The sequence below is a fragment of the Panonychus citri genome, unplaced genomic scaffold, assembly GCF_014898815.1.
Source record: "Panonychus citri isolate SS breed McGregor unplaced genomic scaffold, ASM1489881v1 Contig00140, whole genome shotgun sequence".
Classification (NCBI taxonomy): domain Eukaryota; kingdom Metazoa; phylum Arthropoda; class Arachnida; order Trombidiformes; family Tetranychidae; genus Panonychus; species Panonychus citri.
The window spans coordinates 938,137-955,267 of NW_026515545.1; the positions used below are offsets into that span (position 1 = coordinate 938,137).

Consider the following 17,131-nt stretch of genomic DNA (forward strand, 5'->3'; position numbering starts at 1 on the left):
TACTTAAATTTGAAGAGGAAAGAGACAACTACAAAAATGCTTTTCTCTTCGATGTCGAAAAAGCTTTTGACAAAATAGATAAAGATAAGATAATAATCAAAATATCTAAATCAATGAACGAACAAACAGTCGAACTGATTAATGATTTCTTTGACGGGAGAAAAACTAGAATAGTTGAAAACAATGAATTTGAAATAATTGAAGAAAAAGGTGCTCTATTGCAAGGAACTTCGTTGTCACCTCTACTTTTCTGTATAGGGATGGACACCTTTTTGAGAGAAATGAATCAAAATGATACAAGAGCATATGGGTACGCAGACGATTTGTTGATACTTACAAATAGAAATAAAAGCTCTATAATACAAGAAATGGAGGACAAATTACAAAAACTGAACCTAAAGATAAACATTAATAAGATACAAGAAATACAAATAGACTCAAAACTAATTAAAAACACTAAAATGGTAGGCTACTCTATCATTAAAGAAAACAAAACAAACTTTAAACATCTTAACGATCAAACAATCAGAATAATTAAAATGCTTAAGGTTAAAAAGTTTATAAACATACTTAACTCATTTACAAATTCCTCGATGGACTATCTAGGTACATCAATTTTTAGAAACAATAATAATTATCTAGAAACCATTTGCACACTCATTCAAGAAGGACTAAAGAAAACATTCACCGAAGTTTACCGAAAACAACGCATTAGCTTTTGGTTTGGAGAGATAATTGGTATCCGAAATCCAGCGATAGCTTACATGTCCGAATTGATTACACTAATTAAAAGTAAACAATTAAATGAAAACATATTTCCAGTTATGAATCTGTTAAAAAAGACAAAGATAATTAGAAAAAGAAAGAGTCAATTAAAATTTAAAAACAAAATAACAATACCATTAGATTTAATTAAAGAAGGAAATTTGATATGTGCAAGATACACAATTTTAACAGAAACAAAACATTATCACTATAAATTTACAGGAATAACAACTTACTTATCTATAGTTAATCAAATTAATGAGCTTTTCAAACAATATGATATTGATATAACAATCAGCAAAACAAAAATAAAGCTAAATGAATATCTGAATGGACTCGCCGAAGAAAAAACAATCAATATCAGAATCAAAAAGGGTAACAGCTCATGTATTGATACGATTGAAATAAGAGACATCAAATATGAAGTAGATACAATAAAGAGCTGCAAAAGAAAATTAATTAATAAATTTAAAATAATACAAACATTAATTTACTCACGTTATGGGCCTCGCTATTTGAAAATCATGTTTCCCAATGGCTCCAGATTCTTTCAAGAAAATGATCACTATAAAAACCCTATATTAATGATCCAAACAATAACATCGATTAGATTGTTAAGAGGAAATTTTTGTGAACAATGTAATAAGATAAACAATTGTGAACATTTAATTAAATGTAAAGAAGTATCTAAAATAATTAACAATTGGAATATGAAACGCACTACTTTCAAATAATTAAAAACTGTTGGACTACAAATTCAAATTAATCCAGTCTAAACGAAAACTCAGCCGAGCCTCTCCAAAGACCATTAAAACAATGGTAAAGACGCCGAAACAGCGCACAACAATTATCTATCTCTGTGTAATTAATTTGGTTTCTTTTTTTTCGTTTTATTATTAATTTTCTTTACCTTGTATTTTGTAATTTTCAATTGTGTCAAAATCTTTCATCTGAAACATTCTCTTTCTCTTTGTTTATCTGTGTCTCCCTTTTTGCTTCATCTCTCTTTTGGTTAATCAACTTGTATGTTCACCAAATCTGATCACTTGTTTTATTTCCAATCGTCAATAGAATTAATTACTAATTATTTTCATGAGTAAACTCTACTTCTCATTTTTTTTCTGTTCAAAGGAAAAGTGTCTCTGTGAATTGTTTAAAATTTCTTTTCTCTCCATCACTGGATAATTTGAAAAAGTCCACTGGTTAAAGATCATCTCCATTTTGTTTTTCTTTTTCTACTTGTTTCTTTGATCTGTTTATTTTTTTATAAACAAAACGAAAAAAAAAATAATTAAAAGAGAACAAGAAGGAAATTAAAGATTATCATGGAAACAAATGAATCAACTGGTCTCACCTTGGAAGGTTTAACACCCATTTTAACTACCGTTGATGAGTCTAATGATCTTAATAATAAATTGGAACAAGAGTTACTCAAATTGGCGACGACTATTTTAAGTAAACCAATTTCGGGCAAGGAATTGTGCCAATTATTCACCTTATTGAAAGATAAATCATCTCCTCTTGATAAATCAGTTGATATTCTAATAAATTTGGTGGAACAATCATCCTTTGGACCCACCTTTTCACTAACCTTTCCTGTTCAACCCTTGAAAAATTTAGGATCTCTCTCCGAATCAACAAACTTGCCTTCCACTTCAACATCTTCAACAACAACAACAACAACATCTTCACCTTCTCCCTCTATTCAATGGGTTTATGATTTACGAGCCGATGTTAAACCGGACAATGGTCCAACAGGCTGGTCAACGGCTGCTCTCTGTTTACCTTTACCATCCAGTAAAAACATATCACTTTTCAAGAATAGAAAATTTTCCTTAACTCTTTGGCTTTCGATTGGTCCTTCATCTTCATCCTCAAACTTATCTGCAACTCGATTTTCCAAAGATCGACTTGTATCAGTTCAAAAAATTAAATCATACGATGATTGGTATCATCTATTTACCTTTTGTCTTGATAAAATATCAATCGAAATATGGATTGATCAAGATCAACGAATGTTTATCCTTCGAACTCTTCGACACACCCTTTCTGGTAAATCTTGTGTTATCGCTCAAGTTTCCAATCCATGTCATCTAAACTTTAATCACACTTGGCATCATGTTTGTTTCAATTTTACTGAGCTTAAAGCTCATTCATCAAGTGAAGCCGCTTTCATGGTAAATTATATAATCAATGGATCGCAAACTGAAACCATCGCACTTCACCATGGATGTCCAGCCTTAAATTCTCGAACTTGCTTCCTTTTAGGTTCAACGAAACCCTTTCCATCAAATTGTTCCATTAAAATGGCAAATGTGATCATCTTTAAACGTGAATTAACCCTTGAACATTGTCTTTACCTTTACGCAATGGGGCCTGATTTTTGTACCTTTCAGGTTTGCCAGATTCCCGAATTAGAAGCCAAACTGGAAACCCTACGAATACCAAAGTATATTAACCTGAATAAAACAATTCTGGACATTTATGCCAAATTAACGCCTAAAACTTGTTTCAACGATCTTCAAGAGTCAATATTTATCATCTTTAAGGCCAATTTAAGTTACCATTACCTTATGTACACATCAATGCCTTCCGAATCATCATTCATCTCATTTACTCCACGTTCAAGTTCAACTGAGATCTCCAATACTCTTCAAGTTAACCGACATCCATTGGTAATTTTTGCCGAGATAAATTGTAATCAAGATAATCATTTAAGTAAAGCATTAGTCGATATTGGTGGTATTGGTGCAATGATTTTTTTCTTTGCCAAAATGGTTGAGATAACATCTAACCCTGAGATTCAATCTCGAGCATTGGACATTTTATTGCGAGTCTGTGAAACTCAATATGAGTTAATGTTATTATTTGCCTTTGAATTTAATGGTTTCCGTTTAATTAACTCAATCCTGGTTACCTCAAATTGTTCAATTTCTTGTAAAATCTATTCTCCATACATTAATTACTGCCTTTCCAGTTGCGATACAAAACAAGCTATAATCACCGATTCCATAGCATTTTCTCATCTTATCTCTTCATGGAGAGCTTGGCATAGAAAATCAGAGACAATTAATTGTTTCACAACCATGTTACTTGATCTAATTTCACCGGTAAACGAACACCGTGAATTTAATATTCTTCAAATGAGAAGAGCTCACATTATCGATATACTATTAACCATGTTAAAAGATACTCTGGTTCAAATGGATGACAATAATTTACCATTACCTTATGACGTTGCTCGTATTTTACCTGATTTAACGAAAGCACTAATTACCACCTCGACACTTGATCTATCTATTTTAAATGATGTATTCGACACGTTACTTTTACTTCACCAAGCATCAAATACTTACATTTGTCATTCAAAGAGTAGCTTTTACTATTTACTACCAGTTAATTGGAAATCTAATCAACAGCAGCAACTTCAACAACAACAACAGCAACAACAGAAACGATTACCAATCAACGATAAATCTCCGGGTCGATCAAATCAATTGATTAACAATGATTGGGATTCCAAAAATCGTGACATCAGTAACAATGGAGGTGGCATACGATCAGATATTAATAATGATGATTATGGTGGTGATGAGATTTTATTTGATCAGCAAACTGTTTACTGTATGATTATGTCAGGTTTAATTGATATGATTGGTGATATAATTGAGGAAACATCTGAAACAATGTTGGATAAAATAATTGGTCCCATTGTCCGTCCTGGAGTATTGGTTATCCTGTGTCACTCTGATTCTGATAAAATTCGTGAATCAGTTTTACGAACTTTACTTTGCTGTATTAAACGAGGTAAAGGATTGGATATAATTAACTCATTCTTATCTCGTTATGGTCTTCATTTAGTTGCTAATCAACTTCACTCTCATCCGGCAACTTTTAATCTAATCAATCAAGCATTTGCTTTTATTAGTTATATAAGGCCCGATGAGAGATACACTTTTGAGGAAAATTTTCCACCACCGGAAATTTATAAACTCACAGCTGATCATTGGAGCTCATTTCTCCTTCTATTTGCACTTTTACCCAATTCGGTGGGTGATGTTAACCTTTGTCATACCTCGTTAGTGGCCTTGCTCAAGTTTATCGAGGATCTTCCGCTTTCCAGTCCAATGATGAAATATTTACACGAAATTGGTTTCATTGAATGTTTAACTAAAACCCTTTTCAATGCAGATAAACATCGTTCTGGTCAAACTGATGCTATCGATGGTTATGAAGATGATGTGATAATAAATGATCTTTTAAAGATTATCTCTTCAATTGGTCGAAATTTATTTGAATCAAATGGATCAACTAATTGGAATCTTTTCCTTCAAACTCTTAATCAATTATCTTCATTGGAAAGGAAATCAGCAACTTATGGTCATCGTAATTGGTTTAGAGAATCACTAGTTTATCTATTTGAAGCAGCTCATGATGTTATCGGTGCTCATTTAACAGAATTAATCAGAAATTGGGATGATCGATCAAAATTAATGAAAGGTAATTATTAATGTGAATGTTTGATCGTTTTCATTTTCTTTCTCTCTTTATATTGACAAAAAAAAATCAAAAGCGTCTTCTCACTTATGTCTTTTAACCTCCTATCTCCTTCCCTTCTTTGTGATAATTTAATTGTTATCATCGAATTAGCACTCAACAAATCAGAGAAATTCTTCAACCTATTTTCTCCATCAGATGAGACCTACCTGGCCTCCCATAATTCTGGCCTCATGGCTGATTCCGCTTCCATGTCAACTTACAGTTCCCTTCGAAGTCGATCAAATTATCCAACTGAACCTGAAATGGTAAACGTAAACAAAGGTCATGTCTCTAATTCTGAGTTAATTGATAGATTTAAAAAGTTAATCTTTAAATCGGTTGATTTTCTCATTCTAAGAGGTGAGTTGTTTAATTGATAATGTTTTGATTGATTTATCATTCATTTTTTCACTAATTGTTTACCTTTGTGTCCTTTTATTTTTAGATAATGATCTTGCCATTTCAGAAAAGGAAAAGTTTTTTGCTCGATCATTGTTACATCGTATATTTCAAGTTCTAGATTTAAATAAGAAAGGACCGGCTAATAAACGACGTCGATCAATTTTGAACAGTTTCATGGGAACATCGAAAGAGGCCATTCGATATGAACTATACCGACTCATCTTGTTTCTACTTTCACCGTTACAAGCAACTTCGGAGAGACTTTATTATGTCTCTTTTCTGAAAACGAACGCCGAAAATTTGTCCCTTCTGCTTAGGGTTAATAATCGATTTGCCACTTTACTGGAATCTTTCCTAAAAGATCTGCTCATCTCATGTGAAGACACTGAAAGTACCGAACTAGTTCGTGATCTTCTTCGAATTAATCCCATCGGTAACAATCCTAATAAGCGAATGTTGACCACAGAATTTTCCAAACGTGAGATCGGTGAATGGTTTGCCGAATGGAATCGTGAGAAAAATGCTTTAATCAACAGTCAACAAGATGATGTTTCTCTTGAGCGACTTCGATCCTTATCTCATAAGGTAATTGAAAACGCTCAAGGTATAACTCGTGATGCCGTTGAAGCTCAAAACCAAGAGCGTAAAGTGTTCATCAATCATTTGAAACATCTTTCCTCTGAAAGATATTCTATTCATAAAGATTGGAAATCGTTGATTGAAATGTTTACCCATGAAAGAGCCGTTTGGTATTATCCTGATTCTTACTTACACTCTTGGGAACTTGATCCGACTGAAGGTCCGATGAGAGTCCGTCGACGTCTTCGCCGATGTCATCTTGATATTCCTAGTAAATTTTTCTGTGACTCGCCTGAAAAACCTCGACAGAGAACTAAGTATTTGGACAAAAATTTAGCCTATTTATTTCAGAAGAATCTTCATGAATCCGATTTCACCGCTCTTATTGATCGTCTTTACACAAATGAGCGGATTCTTTATACAACTTCGTGTACCATCATCGCTCCCGCTGTTGAATATCCAGGTGAAATTCTGATAGGTTCAAGTTGTATTCATTTTGTCGGTGAACAGAAAACCGCTTATTCGGAGTCAACTGTTTTTACGGAAGTTTGGCTTTTTGAAGAAATCAAAGAGATCCACCCGTGTCGATATCAATTACAAAATAACGCATTCGAAATGTTTCTAACCAATGGTTCATCATATTTAATATCATTCGATAACAAGTTCAACTGTGATGAGTTTCTCAAAATTTTGTACATGCGAACCTTGGCCAACCTGACGGAGGAAAAAAATCTTTCCACCATAGCGCAAATGTGGCGAGAAGGATCAATGACCAACTTTGAATATCTGACCCATTTGAACAAAATCTCAGGTCGATCCTTTAATGATCTCATGCAATATCCCGTTTTCCCGTTTATTTTGGCCGATTATGAGTCTGATGTACTCAACTTAAAGGTTCCAGCCTCATTTCGAAATCTTTCTCGACCAATGGCCATTCAACACAAATCAAAAGAAGAGTATTATGTTAACCAGTACAATTATCTGAAAGAAGAATATGAAAGAAACTTTCACGTTGCCGATTCTCTTTTCCCCACCACTGGTCCGTATCATTTTGGTTCCCATTACTCGAACTCAGGGACAGTTTTACATTTTCTTGTTCGATTACCCCTTTTACTCAAATGTTTCTCGCTTATCAAGACAATTCTTTCGACATTCCCGATCGAACCTTTCACTCCATGGAAACCTCATGGAGATTAGCTAGTGGTGATTCTACAACCGATTTCAAAGAGCTGATTCCAGAATTTTTTTGTCTTCCCGAATTTCTTTGTAATCAAGAAAATTTCAACTTCGGTACTCGTCAGAATGGTGAAATTGTCCACGATGTTAAACTGCCAACATGGTGTCGAGGTGATGCTCGGCTCTTTGTCTTAATTCATCGGCAAGCACTTGAATCTGATTACGTTTCAGCCAATTTACAGGAATGGATTGACCTTGTTTTCGGTTACAAACAAACGGGTCGAGCTGCAGTCGAAGCGATCAACTGTTTTCATCCAGCGACCTATTATGGTGTCGATGTTTCCAAAATTGGAGATCTAGTTAAACGGAAAGCTTTACAAACAATGATTCGTACTTTTGGTCAAATGCCGAAACAATTATTTAACTCACCACATCCGGTGGTTTCAGCTGATCGGAAAAATCGTGATTCCAAATCATCATCTTTGGTCTCGGTAATGGAAGAGGTTATTGGTATTAAATGGGGAAATTATGTAGGATCACCTTCCGAAGTTGAACCGTTAATTGTTCACCGAGAAAAAAGTGGCCGACGAATTGTGGCCTTTTACCCATTAATTACCAATGTTGTTTTTCCTCGAATCAAATACTTGCCTATTATTAACCTACAATCGACCTAAATCCAGTTCAAGTAATCCACAAGGAGCAACTTATATCACCTCATTAGCGCTTGTCTCTTGGAACCATCCGGATAATATAATTAGAATCAAATTTTCTAGACATGGTCCAGCTATCCCTTTAATTTCAGGCAATTCAAATTTAGACAAGGTAATTAATTTATTCCACTAATTAGATCAACTTTTCCTTACCTTATTTTCATTAATTTCTCATTTTAATTGCTCTCTTTTAGGTAACATTATGTGCTACAACTCCTGGAAGGAATATACTTATGATTGGACACCAATCAGGTTTAATTACTGTTTATAACTTTGCCGGTCCTGTAAAGGTAAATCAGTTAATTACTCACAACATAATTGTAACAATTAACTAAATTTATTGTCTCTTCATTTCTCTGTTTTATTTACTTTTTTTTTGTTTCTTTACTTAACCTTTCAGGGTAATTCTGAGTTGAGTGGTTGTAAAAGTTGGCTACATGGTCACCAAGGATCAGTTAATTGTATCGTAATTAACCAAGAATTTAATGTAATTGTTTCTGGTGGTGCAGATGGAACTTGTATCCTTTGGGATCTTAATAGGATTTGTTACATTCGCACATTAACCAATCATCCAGATGAGATAATATCGTTAACAATTAGTCCAACTCTCGGAGATGTTGCTAGTTTAAGTAATCAGCAAGGTTTTAGCCTTTTAAAAGTTACAACAATTAACGGATCGGTTGTTGGACAAATTAAAACATCGGAAAAAATAACCGCTATGTGTTACTCATCTTCCCCTGAAGGTATTTCCGTTAATGTGCTAGTTGTTGGATTTGCTGATGGGACAATTAAAATGTACAATTCATGGGATTTAACACTAATCCGTACCCTGATTATATCAAAATTTAATCAACCAATTAGATGTATGACTTATACTCATGATAATCAACATTTCCATGTTGCCGGTGAAGATGGAACCATAATTGTTTGGGGAAAAAGTATAACCAAGAAAAACAATTTAGTTCATGTTTTCTTTCACTCGGAATCATCGTCAACCTCATCATCATCATCATCAAGTTAATTTCTCAACACCTCAAAAGTATTACAAACAATTAACCATCATAAACACAATCAAAAACAATTTATTCTCATTAATCTGCCATATTGCTCATAATAATATACTAATTGTTTAGTTTTCTCTCTCTCCATCTCCTCATCTTTGCTTTTTTTCATAATTATTACATAGACAAAAATATGAGAAAAAAAGTGAGTTACCAACTCAAAGTTATTCCTTTAACAATTAGATATATTTAATTATTGTAATCAAAATTTAGTCGCAATATTGTATATTGTTAATCTTTAATTATGATCACTTATGTAAATCAATTAACAGTTTCTCTGTATGTATCTTGGCCATTAATGTTTCTCTTCCAGTTAATGACTTTATCTTTACTTTCAACTATTATTATTGTTACTTAATTGTTACAATGAAAGAGAAATTATTGAAAATCATCAATATCATCATTAGAATCATCATCATCATCATCGTTTAATCATCTTCATCATCATTGCCATTCAATCATGAACCTTGAAAATTGAGTATCACCGTTAATGATTAACCCCTTTTACTACACATACTCATCTAATTGCTGGAAACACACAAAGCAATGACGCTTAACAATGTTTACTGTTATTTTTTTTTAATACGAACATTTTTTCTAGTCAATTGTATTCCTAACAATTTAAATTGTAATCATAGACCTTGATTCCTTGATTAATTATCTCATTTATGGCGAGAGAAATGATTCCAATTGTAATTCTCTCTGTATAGAAATCAAAATGCGAAATTGAAACAAACAAATGTCAATAAAAATACTATGTCACAATTAACTTTGTATTAATATTATTCTTGTGATTAATTGTTGATAATTTAACTTATTGATTTAGAAACAAAAAGTTAATTCTAATTTCTCTTTCTCAATTAACTTTAATCAAGATGAATTTGGAAGTAAAATAACAAATTACCAATTCAGTTATTATCATAAATTAGACTTTCGATTATAATTTAATCTGATTTGTTATTATTTCCTCTTGAAATTAATTACATTTCAATTAGTTTAAATCACTTTAACAATCTAATTGTGGGTTAATTTGATTGTTATAACAAGGAAAAATTTAATCAATCTAAACACCACGAGAACGAGAGTTTATTCAATTGTTTTAGATTAGTTATCTTGACAATTTCATCAAACTATTAACTGATTGTTCACTTAAACTGATAAGTTAATTGTTCAATCAACAATTAACGATGTAAAAAAAAACTAATCAACGACAATCAATCAATCAATCATTTGACAAGTAAGAAAATCACTTGACAATAACAATTAAACACCAATTAAACACTTTACCTAAAAAAGAAAGGGAAAAAATCAACTACAACCAATTAAACAAACATTAAATTACCAAACAATTAACTCAAACAATCAACTGATTTGGCGGTAAAACGAAAAATTCAATTTCTTCACTAAAAATTAATTCTAATTACAATCAGTAGATAAATTTCTCCATCAAATTCACAGAATTAACAATCATCCCTAAATTCCATCAACAGTTAATTATTCTAATTGTCGTTAGTTAATCATAAGTAATTAAGAAAAAACAAAATTTCGTTCATATTTTTTTCGAAATTAGTCAACGGTCCCTCTTACCTGTTTTTCTTTTTCAAATATTTTCAGGTAACTAAATATTTTTTTTTACCTTTTGATAAACATTCAAATGCAACATTTTTCTAAGGGTGTGTCATTCACATGAGTTAAGAGAATAGTTAATTTAGTGTTTAACTAAATTGGTTTTGCAACAATCGTAACAATTAAATGTTTAATCATTTATCCATTGATACCTTTTGGTTCACCTAAATCTTAATCTTTATTTACTTTCATATCTTTACCTGTATATTTGTTGCCCTTAAGGAATAGAGATTAAGATTTGTCTTGATATTCACTCAAATGGTTTACCTGTTGTACTAACAAGTGACAATGTTACATAATTGAAGATAATTGTTGGTTTATCTTCATCTTCATTCATTCATTTTTTTCTGTGCTTCACCTTTGGTTTAATCTCATTGATTTGATTTTCTTCACTTTTCTATCTTTATATTTTGAGATTTTCTTTTCTTTTTTGCCGAATTTTGGATTGGATTGCAATTTTCTTTTTCTTCATCTTCTTTTAATGACAATCTGACAATGGCTTCAACTCTAAGTGGAGCCAGCACCGAGAAACACAGTTCCCGTTCAAAATTTTACATCACACGGAAATACGAGGCAACCAGTTTACTTTGTCTAATTGCTTGGATTTTCTTGATTGTCTCATTTGCTGCACCTTATTGGTTATCATCTTTCACTAAAGCCTACGCTTCATTTGTTCGCCTTGGACTTTGGGATGTTTGTTTCAATAATTATCGACATCCACCATATCAATATGATGAAAAATTTGACGGCTGTAATTGGATTTATAGTGCTAAATATCAAAATATCAGAGAATGGCTTCAACCAGGTAACAATTTGATTCTTCACTCTTCCCATTCATCATCCTTCCTCTGTATATATGCTTGGATGAAAACAAATCAATCAAAAAGAAGGCAAAATAGAAAAGACAACTCAAAGCCTTAATACTTGATAAATCAATCATATTATAAATCAATATTCTAATATTTTTTTTTCTATTCTTTTATTTCTTTCACCTTTCAGGTTGGTTTATTATGGTTCAAGCCATGTTAACATTAGCATTGATATTCACAACTCTCGCTTTGATACTTATCAGTGCCAGTTTAATGTACTATCTAGTACGTTACCATATAGTTGTAACTGCGGTTGCCGCTGGACTTGAAGCAATCTCAGGTATATCCGATTGGTACCAATTATGTTCAACTAATTAAACACTAATTTCTTTTTTTTTTCTCTCTCTCTCTTTCATATTGATTCAGCTATTTGCATGTTAATTGGAATCTCAATATTTGCATCATATGCATTTGAAAGATCGTGGTTGCAATATCCAAACTTTAATCACCTTGATTGGGCCTACTTTTTAGCCGTTATCACTATGATTTTATTATTCATTGCCAGTGGATTATTAATTAAAGAATCGTGGAGGGAATATCAAAGGAAACGAAAAATGACCAATTTAGTTTATAGCATGAGACCAAGAAACGGAGGTTCCATCGAGGCCCGTCCAATGATGCCGATAGAAGAGCTTTCAGTTGATCGACCAAGTGCTTATCAACCTCATTTTACTCAAGTTTAAATTAAATCAATTTAATCTTTCCAGTGATAATCACCATTGCCTTTGTAAATAGCTCAGCGTCAAGCGGAATTTGGTCAAAAATAGTTTATATAATTAACGCTACGTCTTTTTTTTTGGGGCCAAAGAGTCAAAAAAATTTTCAACACCAAAACCTCACCCACAATAGATCTGATTATCTAATTACCACAATTAAGTGTTGATTATAAGTCACCAAACACCCACATAAACACACAATCACACTTAATACAATTATTCATGGCATTTATTCATCTTTAACAATTTATCAACAATCAACTCTCTTGATACAAAAACATATCGATAATTTTGTTCCCACTTGATTAACCTTGTGTGAGGATCAAAATTAATCTCAGATAGTTAATTACCACATGTATTATTAATCACTCACATCTTTTGTTGTCAACAAATCACATTGTGAGCACTTAAACAATCAACTAATTGGTAAAATTGATTGTGATTCTGTCCTTTTTTTTACATTAATCAAACTTTTTGCAAAAAGAAAAATTCGCAAAACAATAAATCATCAACTTGTAATTGATTAATTAGTTTTTTTGTATAATAATATTTTAATTGTGAATTTAAGAGAAGAAAAATAATGAATCGTAATTACACTAATTGATAAATGGTGATAACATTAAATCAGAATGTAATAAAAAGATGAATTAATTAGTCGGATGGTTAATGAAAGAAAAACAAAATTATGTTGATTCAATGGATTGAGAAAAAAAAATGATTAACCAATGATTAACCAATTAGCTTAATCATTGTGATGATTAAAATATGACCGCTGATTTGATTAGTTAATTAGATCTTCCATTTTGTAAGCAGTTATAATATTGAGCAGTTCAGTTGTATCAATGAATTTAGCACTTCCGTCGGCGGTTTTTTCTTCCTCCTTAATTTCATCTTTAATTATGATAACTTTCACGTTTTTCCTTAACGCTGAATTCAATCTGAGGCCATTATTGATTATAGTACCGTCACCGCTGGAAATTAGGTCAGTAAGATCACTTAGACAGGGTAAATCGGGAGATTTAAATTTACCATCAAAGTAGAAATTTAATCCGGAGAAAAGTTTCTTCTTGGTAGTTCGAGATCTTGATGGTGCTCCTAATTGTGATTTCGTTTGTTTGGTTGTACCAACGAGTTCAAATCGTTCTTCGGCCACTAATTCGCCCGCTTTTAGACATTCGGTTATCCAATCAAAGTTTAATATCCATTTATGGGCTAGAAGAGCTTTCATATATTTCATTGATCTGGTTGCTCGATTGTTGGAATCTGATTTGGTTACTAAATGGGTAACATTGTTTGGAAATTCTGAGGTCGTTCGAATGTTCAAAGTTTTACTAAACTTTTCCAGTGTTTTCTTTTGTTCTTCGGTTAATAGGGTTGATGCTATTAGAATTCGACTGGTTGGCCGTGAACTGGCATTCGAAGCAGTTGATCGACTGGATGCTGATCGTCCTCCCGGTGATACGGTCTCATTTTCATCGCAAGTCTCTTTCACTTTACGTTGTCGTTTCGTTGGAGTTTGTTCTGGTGTTGTATCTGAACGAGCTGCTCGTTTACCTTTTCCTTTTGGTTTGACAAAAATTTCATCATCATCAACTGAAACTTCCGGTTCTTTTGGTTTCCTCTTGGGACGCCCTTTGGAGGCCAAATTGTTACTGTTATTCGTTGGTTTAGGCGTTTCCAATTCTGATTCCGTTTCTTTATCTTCGTCTTTGGTTTTCTCTCTTATACTTTCTACTCTTTTCCTTTTTCTTTTCTCCTTCTCTTCCGGTTTTTCCATTTCAACCTCTTTCGATTTATCTTTCACTTTTTCCATAGTTTTCTTTTTTCCTTTCTCTTTTTCTCTTTCCGCTTTTTCTCTTTCCTCTCTTTCTTTTTCCTCTCGTTCTCGTTCTTTCTCTCTTTCGGCCTCTTCTTTTTCTTTCTCCTTCTTCGTTTCTCTTTCTCTCTTTTTTTCTTTCATTTTTTCTAGTTCTTTCTCTTTTTCCTTTTCTTGCTCTTTCGCTTTCATTTTTTCTAATTCTTTTTCTTTCTTTTTCTCTTTTTCCTTTTCTTTCATCTCTTTCATTTTTTCTACTTTCTTCTCATTTTCTCTCGCTTTCTCTTTCCCTTTCTCTCTTTCTGCTGATTTAAAACCACAGGAAGTTTTTTGATCACAATAGTCGGTTGTTCGATCTGTTTTTGTGTATACATCAGGTTTCCTTTGTTGGTTCTAGGACTTTTTCTCGGAGTAACAGCTGATTCACTTTCTTGGGAAAAGCTGACAGATTTTCGCGGGCCTTTGGCTCTACCAACTTTCTCTTTTTCTTTATCTTTTTTGGCTTTTTCGTCAGTTGAATCTTTTCTGGTTTCCCTTTCTTCTTGGGTCAATTTATTTTTCAATTGTCGATCTCGAGATGGGCTTTCAGAAACACTGGCAACTTCTTTGGTTGGCGCCTTTTTGGTTGGAGTAGATCGGGTAGTTCGTTTCTCCTCTACAACCACTTCACGTGGTTTAGGTACAGTTTCTTTAACAATTTTATCTTCTTCGATCAATTTTCTTTTAGCTTTTCCTTTCACAGGTTCAGGTACCGAAACAGGACAAGATGAAGGTAAAGGTGAAGGTAAAGATGAAGGTAAAGTGGACGTAACTGGTGGACGAGGCGGGCTAAATACCCTTGAATCATTACTATTACTACTAGTATTAGCATTAATATTATTGTTAACAGCTCGTTGTTGTTGTTGAACAGCAAAACTAATCTTTAAATATTGTTGATTTAACATACGAACATCTTTAATTAAATTTGCATAATCGGTATCATTTCTAATCTCACTTGTAGATAATCCACAGAGGGGACATTTTTTACTGGTCATACCTTTTTTACATTCATTACAAATGACATGATCACATTTAGATAAATTGTGAACAGTATAACACAATTTTTTACAATTATGACAACGCAACAGGTCAACCAAATCAACAAACATTGGATTGGTAATTGTTGGATCCCATCTGAGTTTACCAACACTATTACCAGAAACACCGGAACTAGTTAACTTTTCACCTGACATCATCACCATTTTAATTAATCCATAAGTAAACAATGAAAACTATGGTTTTTAGATAATGATTCAATTGAATGAAAGAAAATAACAAAAAAAAAAGAGACAAAAAGAATTAAGAAAAAAATAAAAATTCTAAAGTCTTAACATCTGATTGTTGTTCTGTTGCCATGGTTACCAAATCGGCTCATTAAGCCGCCGCTCTTTTTGTTTTCTATTCTTATTGAGAGCCGATGTTTAGATTCTACAAAAAGTTAATTAGTTGATTGTTTTTCTAATTGTTATCCGTGTTTTAATTAATTTCCTTTTTTCTTTTATTGTTTATAATGGATTATTTTTCTCTACACTTGGAAAAATATGTGTGGTCTTTTCGTCTCCTTCAGTGTTTAAAGTTGAAAAGGTTTAGAGAAGAAGAAAATTGGAAAAGAAAAACAAAATGAGTGAGAAAATTTCTAAAAAAGTTCTTTTGTATTTCTCTTTTTTAACACTTTCCTTGGTAATTATTACATGTTTATCTATTTTTCTATTGATTGACACCTCATCCAGAATGAATAAGATTCGTGCAAAAATTTTGGCCACACCGGATAAAGCGAGAACCGAGGAAAGGATTATTGAACTGTATCGCATTTACGAATCATTGTTAAATGATATTGGCCAAATAAGCGGACATTTGGGAATACAGGCTAAATCTAGAAGTGATCAAATATTGGAAGAGATTTCAATGGAACGTGATTTATCTGACCAATTTGACAGAAATCAATCTCGAATCGAAGCTTTACTTGAACAGAGAAATGACTTAAAAGGGCGAATGAATATCACACATGTAAATTGTCAACAAATCGCAGATAATTTGTCCAGCTTTACAGTAACCATTGCCCCAGCTCATGATGAAGTCGAACAATATCGGATTCATGATGTGATTCAAATGTTTCACCGGCATTTAGCTCAACTTTTACGCCCCGCAGGTTCAATAATATACACCGATCAAAATTTTCGACTAGATCAGTCAAACTTTACATTGCATATTCATCCCAATAACAATGAATACTTGGCGATTGATGATAAATTAAGATCGGATATATATTTTCCATCTCCTCAACCATCTGATTATTCTCAGATAACATTAGTTCAAGATGCTTCCCGTGCTGAAAGTGGCTTTTATATTTCCGAAAATTCAAGTCAAAATGTTTTCTTTAGAGCTCGATCTCATTTAAACGTGAGTGCTCCAATAATTAACCATGCAGTTAACCATTTACCTGTTATCCCATGGGTTGTTGTTGACTACACACCTAATTAATTTGATCTTTTAGTCATCATCGCAATTCAATTATTACTCATTGTTATTCTCAATGAACACCAATGTTCACACTGATCGTTACCATAAAAATTTAAGGAGAAAAAGGATATTTAATGATGTTATCAGGAAATCAATGGAGTTGATGACGATAAATTGATTTGACCTATGCTCACATTATATTAAAAGCTCAAAAGAGGAAAAAGTGAAAATTGAATATAAATACATATAAATCATAAGCATGTTCATGTATCATTACATGATGATTCTGAATAGGAATGATAATGATGATGAAAAAAAAGTTTATTTTCCAAATGAAAATAAGTGAAAATGTAAAACGATTCTTATCGTTATA

At 32.5% G+C, this 17,131-nt stretch overlaps 3 protein-coding genes and 1 pseudogene across 4 annotated transcripts; 3 read left to right on the forward strand and 1 right to left on the reverse strand.

Moving 5' to 3' along the window:
- The first annotated feature begins 1,616 nt into the window (after positions 1–1,616).
- LOC128394984 (lysosomal-trafficking regulator-like) lies at positions 1,617–10,001 on the forward strand. Its single transcript, XM_053355367.1, is given in 7 exon segments — positions 1,617–5,265; positions 5,416–5,664; positions 5,750–7,387; positions 7,390–8,089; positions 8,091–8,283; positions 8,366–8,461; positions 8,572–10,001. Coding segments are annotated over 7 exon segments (6,672 nt in total). The 5' UTR covers positions 1,617–2,090; the 3' UTR covers positions 9,193–10,001.
- Positions 10,002–10,861: 860 nt separating this feature from the next.
- On the forward strand, positions 10,862–12,970 carry LOC128394988 (uncharacterized). Its single transcript, XM_053355372.1, has 3 exons — positions 10,862–11,663; positions 11,858–12,007; positions 12,094–12,970. Exons 1-3 carry the CDS (start codon positions 11,354–11,356, stop codon positions 12,408–12,410), a joined length of 777 nt encoding a protein of 258 aa, XP_053211347.1. The 5' UTR covers positions 10,862–11,353; the 3' UTR covers positions 12,411–12,970.
- Positions 12,971–15,621, reverse strand: LOC128394989 (DNA ligase 1-like; annotated as a pseudogene).
- Positions 15,622–15,663: 42 nt separating this feature from the next.
- Positions 15,664–17,007, forward strand: LOC128394987 (uncharacterized). Of its 2 annotated transcripts, none has more exons than XM_053355369.1 (2): positions 15,664–15,882; positions 16,029–17,007. In XM_053355369.1, exons 1-2 carry the CDS (start codon positions 15,809–15,811, stop codon positions 16,777–16,779), a joined length of 825 nt encoding a protein of 274 aa, XP_053211344.1. In that variant the 5' UTR covers positions 15,664–15,808; the 3' UTR covers positions 16,780–17,007. The 2 variants fall into 2 exon arrangements, with proteins under 2 accessions (XP_053211344.1, XP_053211345.1); XM_053355370.1 differs by having other exon boundaries at positions 15,747–15,922.
- Positions 17,008–17,131: the final 124 nt, after the last annotated feature.

Bases quoted from the DNA above. Each gene is read 5' to 3' on its own strand.
- LOC128394987 (XM_053355369.1), top strand. From the start codon at position 15,809: ATGGATTATTTTTCTCTACACTTGGAAAAATATGTGTGGTCTTTTCGT. The intron at 15,883-16,028 runs GTTTAGAGAAGA...CACCTCATCCAG, and splicing joins CAGTGTTTAAAGTTGAAAAG to AATGAATAAGATTCGTGCAA.
- LOC128394988 (XM_053355372.1), top strand. From the start codon at position 11,354: ATGGCTTCAACTCTAAGTGGAGCCAGCACCGAGAAACACAGTTCCCGT. The intron at 11,664-11,857 runs GTAACAATTTGA...TTCACCTTTCAG, and splicing joins CAGAGAATGGCTTCAACCAG to GTTGGTTTATTATGGTTCAA. The intron at 12,008-12,093 runs GTATATCCGATT...ATATTGATTCAG, and splicing joins TGGACTTGAAGCAATCTCAG to CTATTTGCATGTTAATTGGA.